The sequence below is a fragment of a genome, unplaced genomic scaffold (assembly GCF_019419815.1).
Source record: "Pyrus x bretschneideri cultivar Hongxiangsu unplaced genomic scaffold, Pyrus_bretschneideri_v1 Contig1, whole genome shotgun sequence".
Classification (NCBI taxonomy): domain Eukaryota; kingdom Viridiplantae; phylum Streptophyta; class Magnoliopsida; order Rosales; family Rosaceae; genus Pyrus; species Pyrus x bretschneideri.
This window is the reverse complement of record NW_025999390.1, coordinates 16,153,914-16,170,094: the sequence shown is the minus strand read 5'-3', so window position 1 is coordinate 16,170,094 and position 16,181 is coordinate 16,153,914. Positions and strand designations below refer to the sequence as shown.

The window sequence follows — 16,181 nt, the reverse complement described above, 5'->3', positions numbered from 1 at the left end:
ATTGATCTTTTCTCTCGTTCTCTTCTACTATATTAATTGATAGAATTCAGAGTGCTCTATTTATAGAGCAACTCTGTATTATTACATTTTGAATATTTACACATCTTTGACAAATGATCTCCACATATCAATATTCTACCAAAATTTTCAATATTGTGACAAGGTTTTCAATAATGTGAGCATTCATTACCTACTAGTATTTTCAACAGATGGATGACAATTCGTTAGTTTAAACCCGCCATAAAGAAAACTAACAAAGATAAGCCCAAAACGCAGCGTTGTGTTCATCTCTACAGAGCATAGACAAATGTCTTGGAACAGCGAGTCAGTGACAGCACTCCTCAGTCCTCGGTCAGTCCCAGACTCCAACGTCCTCTTCTCTATTCCCGACGACCCGAATTCCCGTTCGCAGCCGCGTAGCCTCCCTTAAACGGCGCCGTATCAGGTACCTCCTCTCTCATCTCTCGGTTTTTTTCTGATATGATTACTTGTGTTGGATTGATGGGTACTTCGTTTGTGAAAACTTGATGCTAATTGGTTATGTATATTGATTGATAATTTCGCAGAAAATGAATTCTAATTGCTTAAACAAAATTGGGGAAACTCTGAATTTTGTAAATGTTGCATTTGCGCTCTCAATTGATATTTCTTGGGTTCTGTTTTTTCTTTTTCTTATTTATTTTTTTAATTGATTTGATTTTTTGTGCTGAAGTTTTGAACTTTGCTTCCTCTAATTACGTAAATACAATTTGTTAATCTGGGTTTTGTTTTGGATTTTTGGATTTCAAATGTAGTATATGAATCTTAACTTTGGGTAAAAAATAAAGCACATAACATAAATTTGGCTGTTTAGTTTAGGTAATTTATAGGCTGAGGTTATTGAATAAATGTAAATTAAAACTTTTGTTTGCAGATATGTGATGCCAATCTTCATGCTTACATACGAGATGTGGATTTTTCTATTTTCTGAATACAAGTATTGAAGAATGTGTTGTTTATGATTAGGGAGTTATTTTGGGTAATGGATAACGATTGGCGAGGGAAAGTATTAGAGAAAAATGACAAGGAAGAAATATTTGAAGCAATTGATGAACTAAAAGTGGGGATGGAGGTAAGTAATGAAGCTGAAGCTTACAACCTATGCAACATATATGCCTTTACGAAAGGTTTTAGTATCCGTAAAGGGAATATTCGAAGAGATTCCCACAATAATGTCCGGCAGCGGGACTTTTTTTGTTCAAAAGAAGGGTTTCAACCGGATGAAGATTTGTGTGAAGTGAAGAAGGTGAGAAGACTAGACACTAGAACTGGCTGTAAGGCTATGATTCGATTCACTGTGGACAATGACGTGTGGAAGATCAGTCACCTCAACCCAGATCATAATCACGAGTTTGCTAGGCCTGAAGAAAGACAGTTTCTACGATCAGGTAGACATATACCAGGTGTGCGCGCAGCACTCGTTAGCTCTATGGTTGATGGGAGTCCAAAACCAACACAATCGTATTCCCTCTTGGGAAAAGACTCTGGCAGCGCTGAGAATGTTGGGTCCACTAATAAGGGTTGTCATAATTGTTTGCAAAGGAAGAATGAAGAAATGTTAGAAGGACGGGATGGACAGAGTTTATTAAACTATTTTAGGCATAAACAGGCGGAGGATCCAAACTTTTTTTACAGTGTTCAAGTGGACCAATTTAACCGGGCGACCAATTTTTTCTGGAGAGATAGTAGATCAAAGTTGGATTATGATTGCTTTGGAGATGCTGTATGCTTTGACACCACATTTCGAACCAGGAAATACAATCTCATTTGTGCTCCTTTTGTCGGAGTTAATCACCACTGCAAGAATGTCTTATTTGGTTGTGCTTTTATGTCAGATGTGAGTGCTGATTCAATTACTTGGTTGCTGGAAACATTTATGGTGTCAGTGGGAAATAAACAACCGAAAACTATATTCACAGATGAGGATATTGCAATGGGAAATGCAATGGCGAGTATTCTTCCTGAGACACGCCATCGACTATGCATATGGCACATCTCTAAGAACGCTGCACAGTATCTTGGATCTCATAGTACTAATCCGGAGTTCAAGGAGCACTTTAACAAATTCTTTCATGATTGTCTCACTGAAGCTGAATTTGAAGCTACGTGGAATGACATGATTATTAAGTTCAACCTTGAAGGTAATGCGTGGCTGAAAAGGTTATATTCACTTCGGGAAAAATGGTGCCCTGCTTTTAGCTTAGATACTTACACAGCGAATATTAGATCCCCCCATAGAGGCGAGAGCATAACCGGTACTTTTCATCAAGTTTCTACAAAAACAATGGATCTCATTGGTCTTGTCCACCATTACGAGAAAAAAACAAGAGCGCTGCGCACAGCAGAGTTGGAGGAGGATTTTCGTTGTAAAAATGGTACGCCTCATCTTAGAGTAAATAGTGGTATCTTTAAGCATGCATCTGCTGAGTACACTGTCAAAATGTATTCATACTTTGAAAATGAGCTTATGAGTATCTTTGCGGTGAGGATGATAGAAGTTGGTAATGATGGCAACCAATATATTTACGAAGCAATCGAAGAAGGTAATCAAAGAGCCTACATGATTGACTACAACTCCGCAACTGCCATGGTTTTGTGTTCTTGTAAGTTATTTGAATCCATGGGGATTTTGTGCCGGCATTCCCTAAAAGTATTGGACTTAAAAAACTTCACTTGCTTACCACCCCAATACATAATGAAGAGATGGACTAAAGGGGCAAAGAAAAGGGTTGCAGTGAGTGGTGATTCATTTGAGTCGTCATACAAAACGGGGAAATCTTCCCAGTCGTCACGGCTAAGTTCATTGATGCATGAAGCAAATAATGTTTTCAGTGTAGCTGCATTATGTGATTCGGGAACAAGAATCGTCAGACAAAAGTTAGAGGAAGCGATGAAGTTACTTGAAAGTGATGAGGTAACTACTTCCATGGTGGGAAATTTGAGCAAAGTCGATGACTAATTTGTTCGTGATGTGCTTGATAAGTGAAGGTAGTTGGGCGAAACCAGAAAGAGAGAATGTGTAAGGTTTTGCTGTTTTGTGCCAAAAATTACACTTGTGTAAGATGTTGGAAACTTGAGTTTTCTATTTTGTTCTTCTTTGACAGAAGATGTAATATAGATTCTCTCTTTTAAGTAAGCATATCATTTGGTCTCTGAGATTATGTTTTTTCTCTGATAATTTGGTTCTGCTGTAATCTTTTCCTTTTGGACTCTTAGGTTATTGCTTCAACCTTCACAATGATACAATTTTAGTTGGATGAAATGGGGGGGGTCCGCGGGGGGGGGGGGGGGGGGGGGTGGTGGGGAGGGTGGGGGCGTGGGGTGGTGGGGGGGGAGGTGGGGGGAGTTGGGGGGGGGGGGGGGGGGAGGACGGGGGTGAAATAAGCATCTCGAGACTAGGGTTGTTGCTTCAATACAAGTGATAACTAAGCCGTCGTGGTGGGGGGTGGGTGGGACGCTCGAATCAGATACAAATCTCGAGTACAAGAGTGAATGTTCTTAATCACTTTTTTTCTTTTCTTTTCGAAAGAGTGTCATTCATTTAACAAATAAAGACCCTTTGCGCTTACGAATTTTTATCAAATATAAAACGAGAGGGACACTCAATATAGGTTATATATTCTCTAGTTTTATTTTTATTAAAAATTTGTAATCGGTTTTATATATTTACCCACTGTCTTTGTGGTGGTACATTTTTATACCTAAACATGTTTGGGACTGCGATCAGGCGCCTTGCTCGGAAGCCAAAACCTCCGATGAAACCTATAGAGCTCAATACCCCACCTGAGCAGACTCAGACCATCACCAGGGCCATCTTCGACATCGTCAAGGAGCACGGTCCTCTCACCATTTCCGAAACCTGGGATCACGTCAAGGTAATTTCCGACCCCCTTTGCAGTGATTCTGATACGCGCACCAAGTGTTTGATGAAATGATTGAACGGTGTTTTCAGCAAGTTGGGTTGAGAGGATTGACGAGTAAGAGGCACATGAAGATAGTGCTGAGGTGGATGAGGGAGAGGCAGAAGCTCAGATTGATATGCAACCATGTAGGGGCTCAGAAGCAGTTTCTGTACACCACTTGGTTTACAAAGCACAACAACTTAAGAAGCCAAAGCCAGGAAGTGATTCTCCACAGCCCAAGTCCCCTTGAAGTCTTGTGGATTTTCTTACTAGCTCAGCAGTTTTGTTCTGAGTGGTAATAAAAAAAATTGAATTGTTTTGCTGCAATGGAAAACTTAATCTAAGTTATTAGTTGTAATTTTTCTTTTTACTTTTTAACATGTCAGTGATTCTTAATTTTACTTTTAATCCAAGCAATTTTTATAAAAAAGAAGATTTGAACTCCAATGCATAGGGAAGCACATTCACTCTAACAAATACGGCTCAGCGGGCTCGAACTCAATAAATCCCTCATTTTAGTAGTTCAAGGTGAGCCGGCAAATACCAAAATGGAAGGTTAAGTAAAAGCAAAGCTTTGTTCAGGATGTTCGTTTAAAAAACTCATCAAATAAAAAGCCGGCAAAACCGCAGAAAACTTGCATGTACCCGTTTCATTGAACTGTTCTCTCACATTTGATGTATCATAGGAGAGGCATGTGAGCTATATGTGCAACACCCGTTTCATGAAATGAGGGTAGGAAAAAAAATTTCGACAAACCATGAAGAAACCCATAACAACAGAGTTAGCACGAAGCATTTCAATGAGATGTCAATTTTTCCAATCCCATGCTTTAACAAAATCGATCAGGTCTTTCATGTCGACCTTTTGGACAAGCTACCACTAGCTTGGTGTCTTAATATGTACATAAATGTACAGCCCTATTGGAAAATAGAAAAGAGAACCCCGAGGGACGATTATGTCGCCATAAAAGGAAAATCGACCTACTATTATAGTGTAGTTCATCTTCATCAGGAGGAGAATAGAGTATGTTTATGAATCTGAGTGGCTTTGCGACTTGCGCAATACTTCCTTCAGAACTGCAGCAATTCTAATTGCCATGTGGTGTTCTAGGAACCTTTCCTTAACTCTTTCGAATCCTCTCTTCCCCATTGTAAGCCTCCTCTCAACGTGAGTGGCAAGTTTTACCATATTTTTCGCAAGAGGAGCGATCCCTTCTTTCCCAATAGGATGCAACAAGCCTGTTGTTCCGTTCACTACAATCTCTGTTGTGCCACCTGCCGCTGTTCCCTGGAAATAAATAAAAAATGTCAATTACACGAGGCAACAAGATTAGCAGCGCCGGTATTAGATATTAGGCAAAATAACAAGAGGAAGGTTCATTACCAATACAGGCAGCTGAAATGCCATGGCTTCAATAGTTATCCTACCAAAGCATTCTCCCCGTGCCTATTTGGAAGGGTAAAAGATATCACAAAATGAAAATGAACATATTAGTAAGATCAAGGCCTTAGGGTGAGACTTGCTAGAGAAAGACAGCAATGCCATTGCCTTTGTATGCATTTTATGATTGATCTGTTCAGCTAATTGGGAACTTGTTGACATTAAAAACTATGATTTAGAATTCTATATGCATCAGAAGTTCTATCTGCCACTTTTGGTACAAACAAGATATCAAATGCATTTTGTAAACGGAAAATGTTTCTAATACCTGAGAATTTTGAACAAGGACATCAATTGCAGCCAGATATGGAGCTACAGTCAAAGTTTTGTCTATAAAATGAACACGATCTTGAATTTTCTTCTTCGCTACAAAGTTACGTAACTCATGCTCAAACTTGGTATGAGCAGTCATGTCACTCCCCACAATTACAGCATGCATTCTCGGCAGTTGCAGCTTCTTCTCTTGGATCAGTTGCAAGCTTTCATAAAAGGAACGCAAAAACAAATCGTGGCCTTTTCCACGTGAAACGCCTATAGTCATGAAGTGTACTTTAGTGCTCACTGTGTGTGTGCATAAACTAACCAGTACACTACTTTCTATTTTTTATTTCCCAACGGAAATTAACACAAATTTCACAAGCATACAACAAGATAAAGATAAAAAGCACATAAACTGGTGAATTCATGGTGAAGCATTATAACCAAATTCATTCAAACCACCAAAACAGATCAAAATACATACTGTTTATGATGGCAAATACAAGATCTTCTCTTCGCACTCCAAGAGACTCCCGGACATGCTCACGCAAAACCTGTTTTGCTATACCGTCCTCAGCAACTTCCATAAGTTCCTTGCTGTTTCCAAGGTGAACGACAAAGGTCTCGGGCATTTTAATGCTGCAGAGAGAAAATGATTGTAAATAGTAAACCAAAATTTGATATAAAATAAAAAAGAAAAAGGAAAAATATATGAAGCCTACCCCAAACGCTCTCGAGTCCTATTCTCCCAATATCCTGCTGTTATATGTGAATCTATCATAGAACCTGCAACAAGTGGGAGATGCTTAACATAATCCAATTTGAAATAATGGCCACGCATTTCATGAATCCACCACAACACTTTCGGGAGAACACTGGGAACATTTTCCCTAAGAACAACATCCAACCATTTCCCAGAAACCGCAGTGTTCAATACAATCAAATCAGCTTTGAGAGCTGTATTTACAACTTCTTGGCCATTTTCAGAGAGGACCTAGAGATGTATAAAAAAAAAAGTATTAGACACGTGGAAAAGTTACAGAAATCTAACCTATCAGAAACAAGAAATGGCACACAGAAGACCAAAAGCCAGCCAAGGCCATAATACAGATCAAATCAAATAGGGAGATAGATTTACTTAACATAGTTTCCTTTGCAAGTGGCCAATATAGTATGGTTGATCAACAGGATGCTTATGAAGATTACGAAATATTGAGATGTAAAACAAAGACAACAACTAGACTGCAAAAGAAGCGTCCAAAATAATCTCTTAAAAGTGAATTTTGTACCTGCACTCCTCGGTCCAACATCTTATGCCCCAAGCTGTATGTCGTTGCATCTGTATCTGACGATTTCATGGTTGTAACCCAACAAACTTCAGTGCCAACTCCTCTCAATAAAAATGCTAGCTCCATCAACAACAAAGGTCCACCTGGAAGAATGTTCAATATATCATCCCATAAGTAGAGTTTGTAAAATATAAAGAGCAGAAATTGGTTGGAAACAATATACTCTTCATCCAAATATATGGCTAAGGAGGAAGGTAGCTTTCGTGAGTTGTGCTAGCCTAAAAATCCAGAACATGCATACTACTCCATTTATTTCAATATGCCGACGAGTGCATGTAAATATAACAGAAAGAACGCATCGACATTAATAAAAGTTTGTCTGTTGACGCCTGACAAAATATTGACTCAATAAGTTATTGAACCAAGGAGAGTCTCTCAACTGAAAAAAAAAAAAAAAAAAAGAGCATTCTTCAAATGACACATTGTACTACAAAATGTTTGGAATTATTTCACCATTACATGAAACTATACTAAATGCAGTCCATTAGCGTTGACAACTCAAAAACAAGATTATCCCAATAAATAGGTTAATATTCAAAAGACGACAAATATTTTCATGTTGAGTAGTAATATAATGCTTAGATTTGGCAGAATTTTTGGTCTTTTTTTTTTGTTACCTGAAAGCAAAGCACACATCAGTACATAACTGATTTGTGGGCCTATGGCCTCTGGACAAATAATTCATATAACCCTGCTTATCCAGTTATTGAATTAAATAAGTTACAACGTAATATGCGAATATTAGAACAATACAGATGCCGTGTTATAAGAATCAATATTAGCAGAGAAAGTAAGGTACTACATTCTTCCGTTCTATAATCTTGATATCGCATAAATCCCGAATGAAATCATTGATTAAGCTCGAACAAAATGGAAAGGCATGCAACTGCACCAGGCCGTGTTTCCAAATTCACAAACAAATTAAATTCAACGAGATGAAAAAATATCAAAAAGCATTAACACGCTAAGGAACAAGCAAGCTGGTATTGCTTCACCCATCTCCATAAATACTAGATTAAAAGAGGAAATTTAAAGTAATGAGGCACAGGAAAGAACTGATTGTTAAATGGGTTATCGAAAACCATTAACTTAATGCTTACAGATTCCACTAATACAGTGGTGCTTTCATCTAAAGCTGCTAACTTTCCATGTTTGTATAATCTAAACCAGTAATAAAAATCTTAACATGACTAATTAAGCTAATCGCTGAGCTGATGAACATCTAATCAATAAATTTACACATAATAAATATCAAAAGATGCATTAAATTTAATTAAATTCATAATAATAATAATAAAATACTGGCGACAGAGACATTACCAGAAAGAGAAAGTTCGTGGGAGACCAACAGTACGAGCTTGGACTTCATGAAGATGAGGGGGCTAGGACTGGTACCAATGGACGCACCCAACGGAACCCTTTTATCAACGACGTCAAGGCCGCCGCGATCGCAGGTGTCGAAGGCGGCTCTGATGAAGAAGGCGATCACGGTGGAGGCGGAGAGCATGACGAGGAAAGCCAGAAGCCACCGCTTCTGCGCAGCGACCCACCCGACGGAGTGCTTGGCCATTGCTAGGGTTTGAAGGGTCCGTCAGTACGAGTCCCGGCGGCATAATTCAAGGGTTAGGATTTTCGACTGCGGCCGGTGGGGTTCGAACATTTGGCTCACTGCGATCGAGCACACTTGTAAATAATAATAATCTCAAGGTTTTTTTCGAAGCTGGATTTTGGCGCTCAAATTTTGTGAAATTAATGGGAAAGTTCGAAGCTTTAATCGTAATTCTTCAGTTCGATTGTGTTTTTTGGCAGAGAATCGGGCGCGGAGCTCGAGGTTGAGAGCTGCTGCTTCTCTCTTGAGTGTGGGAGTGTTTGGAGGCCTTTTTGTTTCTGCTTTTTTTTTTTTTTTTTGGGGAATTTCCAATACATTTTTTCTTTTTTGCTTTTTTTGCTTTTTTGTTTTAGGAATTTGGGCATATGATATGACATTTTGGAATATGGTTTATTGCGACTTTTCCTTTTTTGGGTTTTTTTTTTCTTTTTTCCCTTTTCTTCCAATTTTGAACACTTGTTTGTTTTCACTTTTCTCTTTTTCTTCTTTTACTTTTGAAAAATAGTAAAAATTTCTCTACCCTTTTCCGGTGTGCAGAGTACTTAGGCGGGGAAAAGGACCCCTTTTCTTGGGGATCCCGAAATCCTTAGATCATGATCGTTTATCGTACATCATAAGATCAGTTTTCGTTAGGTACTATTTATATTTAATTTTAAATTTTAAATCTAAAATAATTTATAACCGCATGATGTACGATGAATGATTATGATCATGGAATTCTCTAAATCCCTAAGAAAATGATGCGGCGAGAATCCTTTTCCCTTAGGTGGACCCCCTATTGACCATGTTATTGTCTGTTTAGTTGTAATTAACGGAATTTTGTTTTACATATTTCATAATTGAAATTAATTATTTTTTAATTACTATTTTGAAGATAATTATCCAAAAAAATTAATGAAACTAGAAACATGGTTTATTTATCAAATATGTGTTAAAACAAATCAATGATAAGTGACAATAAAATCATCTTGTAAATTGTCATTTATGAACGACTAAACAACATTTAATTTGATTGATGATTTCAAATGGTGATGAAGAAGGAAAGTGTCAGAATCACTTTTGTCTATAATAATTATATGGAAAATAAAAACACAGGGAGTCTTACACAATATCCTAAAAGAAAAAATTTGAAAAGCATTATTATCTACACTAAAAGGTGAGGAAAGCCTCACAATAAGTGAGCTATAATAACGTGGTTCAAATTCATATTTAACCAAAATTAAATCTAAAATTTCTTAATTTCAAATGAAATTAAATATTACTATATCAAAGTAACTTGTTGTCAATTCACTTTCTACCCATTATATCCTTGCATTATTTCCAAAAGTTTTAAGCTTGCTCTTTACTATTTTACAAAAATAGCTTCAACAAAAATCCAAACTTTAATTTTTCAATTCCACTCGTCGTCAATTCAATTCCGCAATCACCTCAAACAGACGCATCTCCCTAGTGTGGGCAAGGACCCATTGTTTATTTATTTATTATTATTTTTTTTAATCGGGTCTAACACGTCAACTCTCGCGGCCCAACAGTGTACGGGTGGAGCCTTCGTCCCCTTGGCGCCGGTACCAACAGACAGCACATCCCGAGCAATGCAGAGCCGTCGACGCCGTTTCGCCTCACCTTCTTCTCCTTCTTCCTCGCATCGCACTTTTCTTGCCCTACTTACAGGTCGGTTGCCAATCTCCAATCCGCCATGTTTTCGATAATTAACGGCGGCCTTGCTTTGTCAATTCCGCCCTTCGTAAATAACCTTCCAATTTTTTTTTTTTTTTTTTTACAGTTCTTGCATCGCAAGCACTTCAAGCTTCTGCAGTTGTAGTACCGCGATCCAATTGCTACGTTTTCGATAACACTAGCCGCCTTGTCGATTTTGTATCCTAATTAGTATTAAACAGCGTTGATTATGCTTAATTATACACTGCCTTGGAGTTTTAATAATGATTTTTTTGATGAAATGATGTGTTATTTTTCTTAATCTGTTAATTAGAGCAGCTGGATTGGGCATCCGTTTGAGTACGACGGAGGGGTAATTCCAAATTTCCAATTTCATTCTGTTGCATATATATAATCATGTGTTTTGTAGTGTTACTGTAATAGTTCATATTTGTAATCCAGAAGGTGTCGGTTTTAAGTTTGTTGCTTCGATGAATCAGGAAACCGACTTGGTGATTCGGTTTTGCAAAGATGTGGAGAGTAGATCACAAACGGTAGTCCATATATCCACCATCTTCTCAAGTACTTTACCATTGCCGTTTTATTCTTATTTTTACTAATTATCTGGTTAATTTATCGAGTAAGACATTCGATAATCCATAATGTAACTGGTCCTGTATATGCTTGTTCTGTATCTGTAAGCTTCACAGCTGCATTTGCTATTAAGTTGCCACTTTGGTTAGATAAGAGTAATTTCAGTTGGTGTTCGGTTCAACATTTTCATTTGTTTACAAGTGCCTCATTGTAATGCAGGGATATGTAGATTTCGGTCGATTTGATAAGTACAACAACTTTGTTTCTGGTTCAGGACACGTAGACTATGTTCAAGTGAGATTTTGCTTTTGGTTGTAAACAGTACTTGAGCTCAGTTCCTTTAATGTTGTAGGGAAGCCGAGTTTTCATAAATAATTATCTCACTTCTGGACATATGTAGGGGTTTTACAATGGAGACCTGGCAAATTGCGAGACCAGTTATGATAAACTGGGACGAACAGCTCAGGTTGGTTTACGCTGGAAAACTTTCCCACCCTCTAGCATCTTCTTTATTCTCAGAGGTTTAAATTTCTTAAGACATTGTTATTTTGCAATCACCGTCAGTTTACTTCTCATGATTCTGTTTTTTTGTTTTTTTCGTTCTGTAAGTTCAGGTAAACATTCTATGTGGAAGTTGTTTAAATGGACAATGCAAAGGTTTGTGTACCTTTCATTTCTACGTTCGTGCATGGTCGCCACATATACTAGGAAATGATAGTGTCTTTTCGAGTATATGGAGATCTGTAATCTTGCACAATATTTGAAATGTATTTGGTTGAATGCTCAGTCGATAAATTTTATACGGTTACCCTTAGAACACTTGTGATTAAAGGAGGCTTCTGATAAGAAAGGTGGTGAGAATTAGAAGTCCAGGCGAACATAGAGAAGGAGGAAAAATCTGAGTTTCCGGATTACGATTTAAAGTATGACTAGTAGGACTTCCTCACAATTTTTACAAATGGGAAACAGTTTCTGATGGTTTCATTGAGAAAGTGAACACTAGAGTGGGAGGAAGAGAGAAAGTCGTAGGAAACTCCAACTAGCTTTCACAAACCTCACATTTCATACTTAATTAAACCATTGACAAACTTTAGGTTTCATTTCTCCATCCTGCTTTCCATCAAAAGTCAAAAACTACATTTCTTACAATTTTCTACTTCTTATATTGCATCTCTAGCTTCAACTTCAAATAAAGTTCTATTTCTCTCAAGGAAAACCATCAATTTGGTATTGCACCTGTGACACTATGACATTTGCTGTAATTTAAGGCTGATTTATTATTATCATTTGTTTTCAGGTGGACTTGGATGCATCTGCAATGTCACTTACGAGTCAACTTGCAGGTGTTTTGAAATGTTCTTTGGTTTCCACTTTTGTGGCATTAATATAGAAATGTAGTGCTAAAATATTTGTTAATTTAGCTAATCAGTACATCCATGTTGCCAATCCAACATATACTGCATGTTGAATTTTAGCTTAAGAACGAATATGTATCTTTCTTTTGATTCTTAGTAACTCCTTTTTCTAATAATTCCTTCAAATCATGTATTCCTGCATTTGGTTCACATTTATAGGGTCGTCATTATACCTGAGGGAGCGTGTTTGTGTGTGTTGTGTTTATATTTTGGGCCCGTTTCCAATCAGCTTAAGCTTATTAGATCAAGGATCACTTTATAGTTTGATTTGCACTATGAAATTTGAGACAGTCTTTCCAGATAATATTTGCAATGAGATGATCTGGTTCCCTAGTTATGTTTCTATTTCAAAATGTTGCAGAGTTTTTCTAGAGCTGGCCATTCCATGTGAGAAACCAGGACCCCGCGTATTTAAGGGCTTCACTGTAGGTTTCCATCCACGGTCATGGGAGCTTGTAAGAATGATGTCATTCTCGCGGAGGTATATTAATTTGTTGATGCAAAAGTAAATCATATACTGAATGAATTATTTATGAACTTGCAGGTTTATGATGGCATGACCCAAATAGGATATGAAAAATCTCACTGTGAGTTTAGGTATGGGATGAGTCATTTAACATCCCCTCCCCCTAACCCAGAAAAGGAAAAGTAGTCTCGATCAATCTGACCTATAAAGTGCATTTTGCAGCTTTGGGACCGAGCAGAGACATGTAACCCTTTATATGACTGCAATGGCTTCCCTTTCCAGTTTGGTGCAAAGACCTATTATTAAGGTACTCGACTTCCTTACAATTTGATACATGCAAAACCTTTTATAATTAAATAAAATGGTCAAATTATATGTGCTTTGTTTGTTTAAATATTTGCAGGTCTTACCAGAAAGTGGCCTGGAGATTAAATTATCGGGGTCGGGAGCAACTGGGAGCGCGCCTACAACTTTGTCACCGACAATGTTAAATGTTGAATGGAGATGTAAGGGTATCTTTACTGCAGTGGGTGTTGATATCCCTTAATGATAAAGTCTTCTTAATTCCTATTTGTATTTTTCAGGTGAAAGGGCACGTGATACTCCGTATGAAGTGAATATCACTATCCCAGTGGAGGGTTATGAGCCCATCCAGTTTTTTCTTGCCAAAATGTGTGGTAAGCTCATATTGCTGTCTCCTAAGAATCCCCTGTTTCAACTTCAAACAATGGAGAAACATAACCAATCTTAATAGAAAAAGTTCTGGAGATGCAATTTAGTAAATTGTGTTAAAGCGATACTTCATGCACTAGAACTTGCTGGTGAAATGTGATTGGCTGATTGAGTGTGTAAATTTGTTGAAAATTTGATACTGGTAGGTTTTTGCAATAATATCAACTGAAAGAGCTTGGTTTGCTCAATTGCAGAACATAGGCAGGAGAAGAGTGGAGAGAGTACGACGGGATGGGCTACATTTGGGGTGTTGTCCTGCATGTAAGCCAGTTCGTACTGAAAAATATCCATGCTAAAAATAGTTATTGCATGCTGAAATTTGATAACAAAACATGTGATCTGAGCACCTGCATCATATGCCGTATTGATTGGCAACAAACAGATTATCTAATCTTAATTTTACATGTAATCTCAAGTTATCAGTAAATTATAACTCAAGTATCAATCTCTACCTTTTATTGGGAAAAGTTATATATCAATCCAGTATTTCTCTATTTTTAACTGAAGTTGATGTTTGAACGATCTGTCTTGGATCAGATTCACCGTATCATCAACACTGTTTTGTTGTGGAGGGTTTATTTACAAGAGTCGAGTTGAACAGAAGGTAGACCTTATTCCTTTGGATTCAGTGTCTTGGATGGTTTTGTAATTTCCAGTTTTTCATCATAAGGCTCAATTGGTATATCTTCAATTATATATTAATATTTACGCTTGATCATATGCAGCGTGGGATAGACGCATTGCCTGGCATGACAATTCTATCTGCTTGTTTAGAAACTGTAAGTATACATCACTAGCATTAAGATATATGTTATATGCCTCGGATTTAGCAAATGACTAATATTTGATTGACTTATGACTTATGCGTGAAAGGCTTACGAATTTAAACTATCTTTGAGGCTGAAATATGATATTATTTAGTCAGAGATATCTTATGATGATGAATGCCGAAACATGTTGCGGACCATTACTTAGGTAAACGTATAGGTTTTACATAGACAATCATCATGCTTTCTTCTGATTGTTAAGACGGCAATTTCCCTGCATTATTCTAGACCATTTTTATGAGACTCAAATTCTTAGGAACAAATAGACCCTGCAAGATGCTTTAGTTTTAAATTGTAAAGACACCTTACAAAGCAACTGAGCTTGATCAGTGCCCATATCCTCTGTATACTTTCTAATGGTTCTTAATTTGGGGATACAAAAATAGGTGAGTGACACAGGGCAAAGCTACACCCGACACGAAGATCTTAATACTGCCTTTGCCAGTGAAGCCTCTTGGGAACGTTCTCCTTCTCCTGCTCCTGCAACTAAAGGAACATCGAAGCCGAATGAAAGCAGATACGGTGCAATTTGAACGTTATGACCCTGTGAATATCAGCTAACTTGTACCAGTATCACACACGAGGGGTTTGAAGTTTTACTGCAACATGTTTGTCTTTCAACGAGGCCAAATTTTCATATCACGGTAATATTGTAATTCAAATGAATTCATTTCATATCTGTTTTTTAATTAACGATTATCGTTCATGAGATTTGAAATCAAGATCTCATCTAGCAAAGGCAAAGACTGACAGTGGCTAGACCACAGAGTCATACGCTTGTTCGTTAATATGTCACGTGCAATGTTAGGGATATTCTAGCTATATGTAATGGCATATGCTTTATTTAGGCTTGTGAGATGTCAATTGCAAATTTGCGATTAAGGGAGGCTTATAGGAGTAGTTGTCCTACCCTGCCTACAAATATTATCTTTATCAAAGATTGGACCGTCCAGATTTAACCTAATATTCCCGTTATCACATGCTTTGGAATTTGGATTTGTCTCACTTTTTCTAATATGCCAAAACACGTGTAACAAGAAAACACGTTGAACGCACGACGACAATTTATCTATGAAATATTTGATCCTATTGTCAAAAAGCCACGAGGATAAAAGCGTGATGAACAACGGAAAAGATTGATGATTAACCAAATAAAGGAATCAATGTCAATTCATGAAATAGTAGGGAGACCGAAAGGAAACAAGAATACAAGACATGAACGTTAGGGGTCTTTTTTGCTTGGATACAAGCATATATTCGGGGAGGCGGAAATTGAACACATGGCCTCGGGTGCAGATATTATAGAAATGTTTTATTGGTTAGCAGATGACCAATGAATGCATAATCTTTAACTCTTGGATTTGATATCAAAGGTGAAGCATAAATGAATGTGTTTTTAGTATTTTAATCTCAATTATTGATGTATTAAACAGAATATTGGATGACAATAGACACGCAGAAATTAACATTTTGACCTACTTATGACTACATAACTTCGGATGCGGAAATTGACGCATTGAACAACTCGAACTACAAGTCCGTTGTAATTATTAGAGTAAACTTTTATCAATGCGATAAGAGGGAGGAAAAAGATTCCAAGATTGTCGAGACCTTTTACAGACATTGACAAAATCAGAAACTTCAGTGATGTGGTTTTGGGTAACAATTTGGTCTTGTCAAACAAAGTAGTTGAGTCTCTTCTTTGTCATCGCAAAACAATTACTAAATTTTGTCCCACATGGAGCCCCTGGTCAATCACCGCTGTAATCCAATAACATGGTCCGTGTAACTTACGTGACAAGAATTACCCAACAAAATTTTACAGTTCAATTTAAAAATTATACTAGTTTCAATCAAATAATGTTTTGAAGAAAAGAAGTTTTGGCAGGACTG

At 37.4% G+C, this 16,181-nt stretch overlaps 4 protein-coding genes across 5 annotated transcripts; 3 read left to right on the top strand and 1 right to left on the bottom strand.

Annotated features, from left to right (window-relative positions):
• Nucleotides 1-250: 250 nt before the first annotated feature.
• LOC125479585 (protein FAR1-RELATED SEQUENCE 5-like) lies at nucleotides 251-3,195 on the top strand. Of its 2 annotated transcripts, none has more exons than XM_048589091.1 (2): nucleotides 251-445; nucleotides 1,006-3,195. In XM_048589091.1, exon 2 carries the CDS (start codon nucleotides 1,022-1,024, stop codon nucleotides 2,996-2,998), a length of 1,977 nt encoding a protein of 658 aa, XP_048445048.1. In that variant the 5' UTR covers nucleotides 251-445; nucleotides 1,006-1,021; the 3' UTR covers nucleotides 2,999-3,195. The 2 variants fall into 2 exon arrangements, with proteins under 2 accessions (XP_048445048.1, XP_048445044.1); XM_048589087.1 differs by having other exon boundaries at nucleotides 914-3,195.
• A 294-nt stretch (nucleotides 3,196-3,489) lies between these two features.
• Nucleotides 3,490-4,388, top strand: LOC125479584. The gene is made up of 2 exons (XM_048589083.1): nucleotides 3,490-3,914; nucleotides 3,992-4,388. The coding sequence occupies exons 1-2, from the start codon at nucleotides 3,747-3,749 to the stop codon at nucleotides 4,238-4,240; spliced, it is 417 nt and encodes a 138-aa protein (XP_048445040.1). The 5' UTR covers nucleotides 3,490-3,746; the 3' UTR covers nucleotides 4,241-4,388.
• Nucleotides 4,389-4,723: 335 nt separating this feature from the next.
• Nucleotides 4,724-8,546, bottom strand: LOC125479581. Its single transcript, XM_048589077.1, has 7 exons — nucleotides 8,310-8,546; nucleotides 6,930-7,072; nucleotides 6,363-6,634; nucleotides 6,125-6,279; nucleotides 5,651-5,913; nucleotides 5,326-5,388; nucleotides 4,724-5,229 (listed from the first exon to the last, which is right to left on the bottom strand). The coding sequence occupies exons 1-7, from the start codon at nucleotides 8,494-8,496 to the stop codon at nucleotides 4,972-4,974; spliced, it is 1,341 nt and encodes a 446-aa protein (XP_048445034.1). The 5' UTR covers nucleotides 8,497-8,546; the 3' UTR covers nucleotides 4,724-4,971.
• Nucleotides 8,547-10,008: 1,462 nt separating this feature from the next.
• Nucleotides 10,009-15,135, top strand: LOC125479576. The gene is made up of 17 exons (XM_048589071.1): nucleotides 10,009-10,269; nucleotides 10,382-10,473; nucleotides 10,589-10,627; nucleotides 10,755-10,808; nucleotides 11,068-11,142; nucleotides 11,249-11,314; nucleotides 11,463-11,505; nucleotides 12,146-12,191; nucleotides 12,625-12,718; nucleotides 12,808-12,860; nucleotides 12,952-13,036; nucleotides 13,133-13,235; nucleotides 13,314-13,406; nucleotides 13,656-13,722; nucleotides 13,999-14,065; nucleotides 14,187-14,240; nucleotides 14,675-15,135. The coding sequence occupies exons 1-17, from the start codon at nucleotides 10,191-10,193 to the stop codon at nucleotides 14,819-14,821; spliced, it is 1,257 nt and encodes a 418-aa protein (XP_048445028.1). The 5' UTR covers nucleotides 10,009-10,190; the 3' UTR covers nucleotides 14,822-15,135.
• The last annotated feature ends 1,046 nt before the right edge of the window (nucleotides 15,136-16,181 follow it).

Coding starts and splice junctions, on each gene's coding strand:
- LOC125479585 (XM_048589087.1), top strand. CDS start 998: ATGATTAGGGAGTTATTTTGGGTAATGGATAACGATTGGCGAGGGAAA.
- LOC125479584 (XM_048589083.1), top strand. CDS start 3,747: ATGTTTGGGACTGCGATCAGGCGCCTTGCTCGGAAGCCAAAACCTCCG. Junction 3,915..3,991: donor AAACCTGGGATCACGTCAAG/GTAATTTCCGAC, acceptor CGGTGTTTTCAG/CAAGTTGGGTTGAGAGGATT.
- LOC125479581 (XM_048589077.1), bottom strand. CDS start 8,496: ATGCTCTCCGCCTCCACCGTGATCGCCTTCTTCATCAGAGCCGCCTTC. Junction 7,073..8,309: donor CCACGAACTTTCTCTTTCTG/GTAATGTCTCTG, acceptor ACATTCTTCCAG/GTGGACCTTTGTTGTTGATG. Junction 6,635..6,929: donor TGTTGGACCGAGGAGTGCAG/GTACAAAATTCA, acceptor ATACATCTCTAG/GTCCTCTCTGAAAATGGCCA.
- LOC125479576 (XM_048589071.1), top strand. CDS start 10,191: ATGCAGAGCCGTCGACGCCGTTTCGCCTCACCTTCTTCTCCTTCTTCC. Junction 10,270..10,381: donor TTTTCTTGCCCTACTTACAG/GTCGGTTGCCAA, acceptor TTTTTTTTACAG/TTCTTGCATCGCAAGCACTT. Junction 13,407..13,655: donor TTTTCTTGCCAAAATGTGTG/GTAAGCTCATAT, acceptor GCTCAATTGCAG/AACATAGGCAGGAGAAGAGT.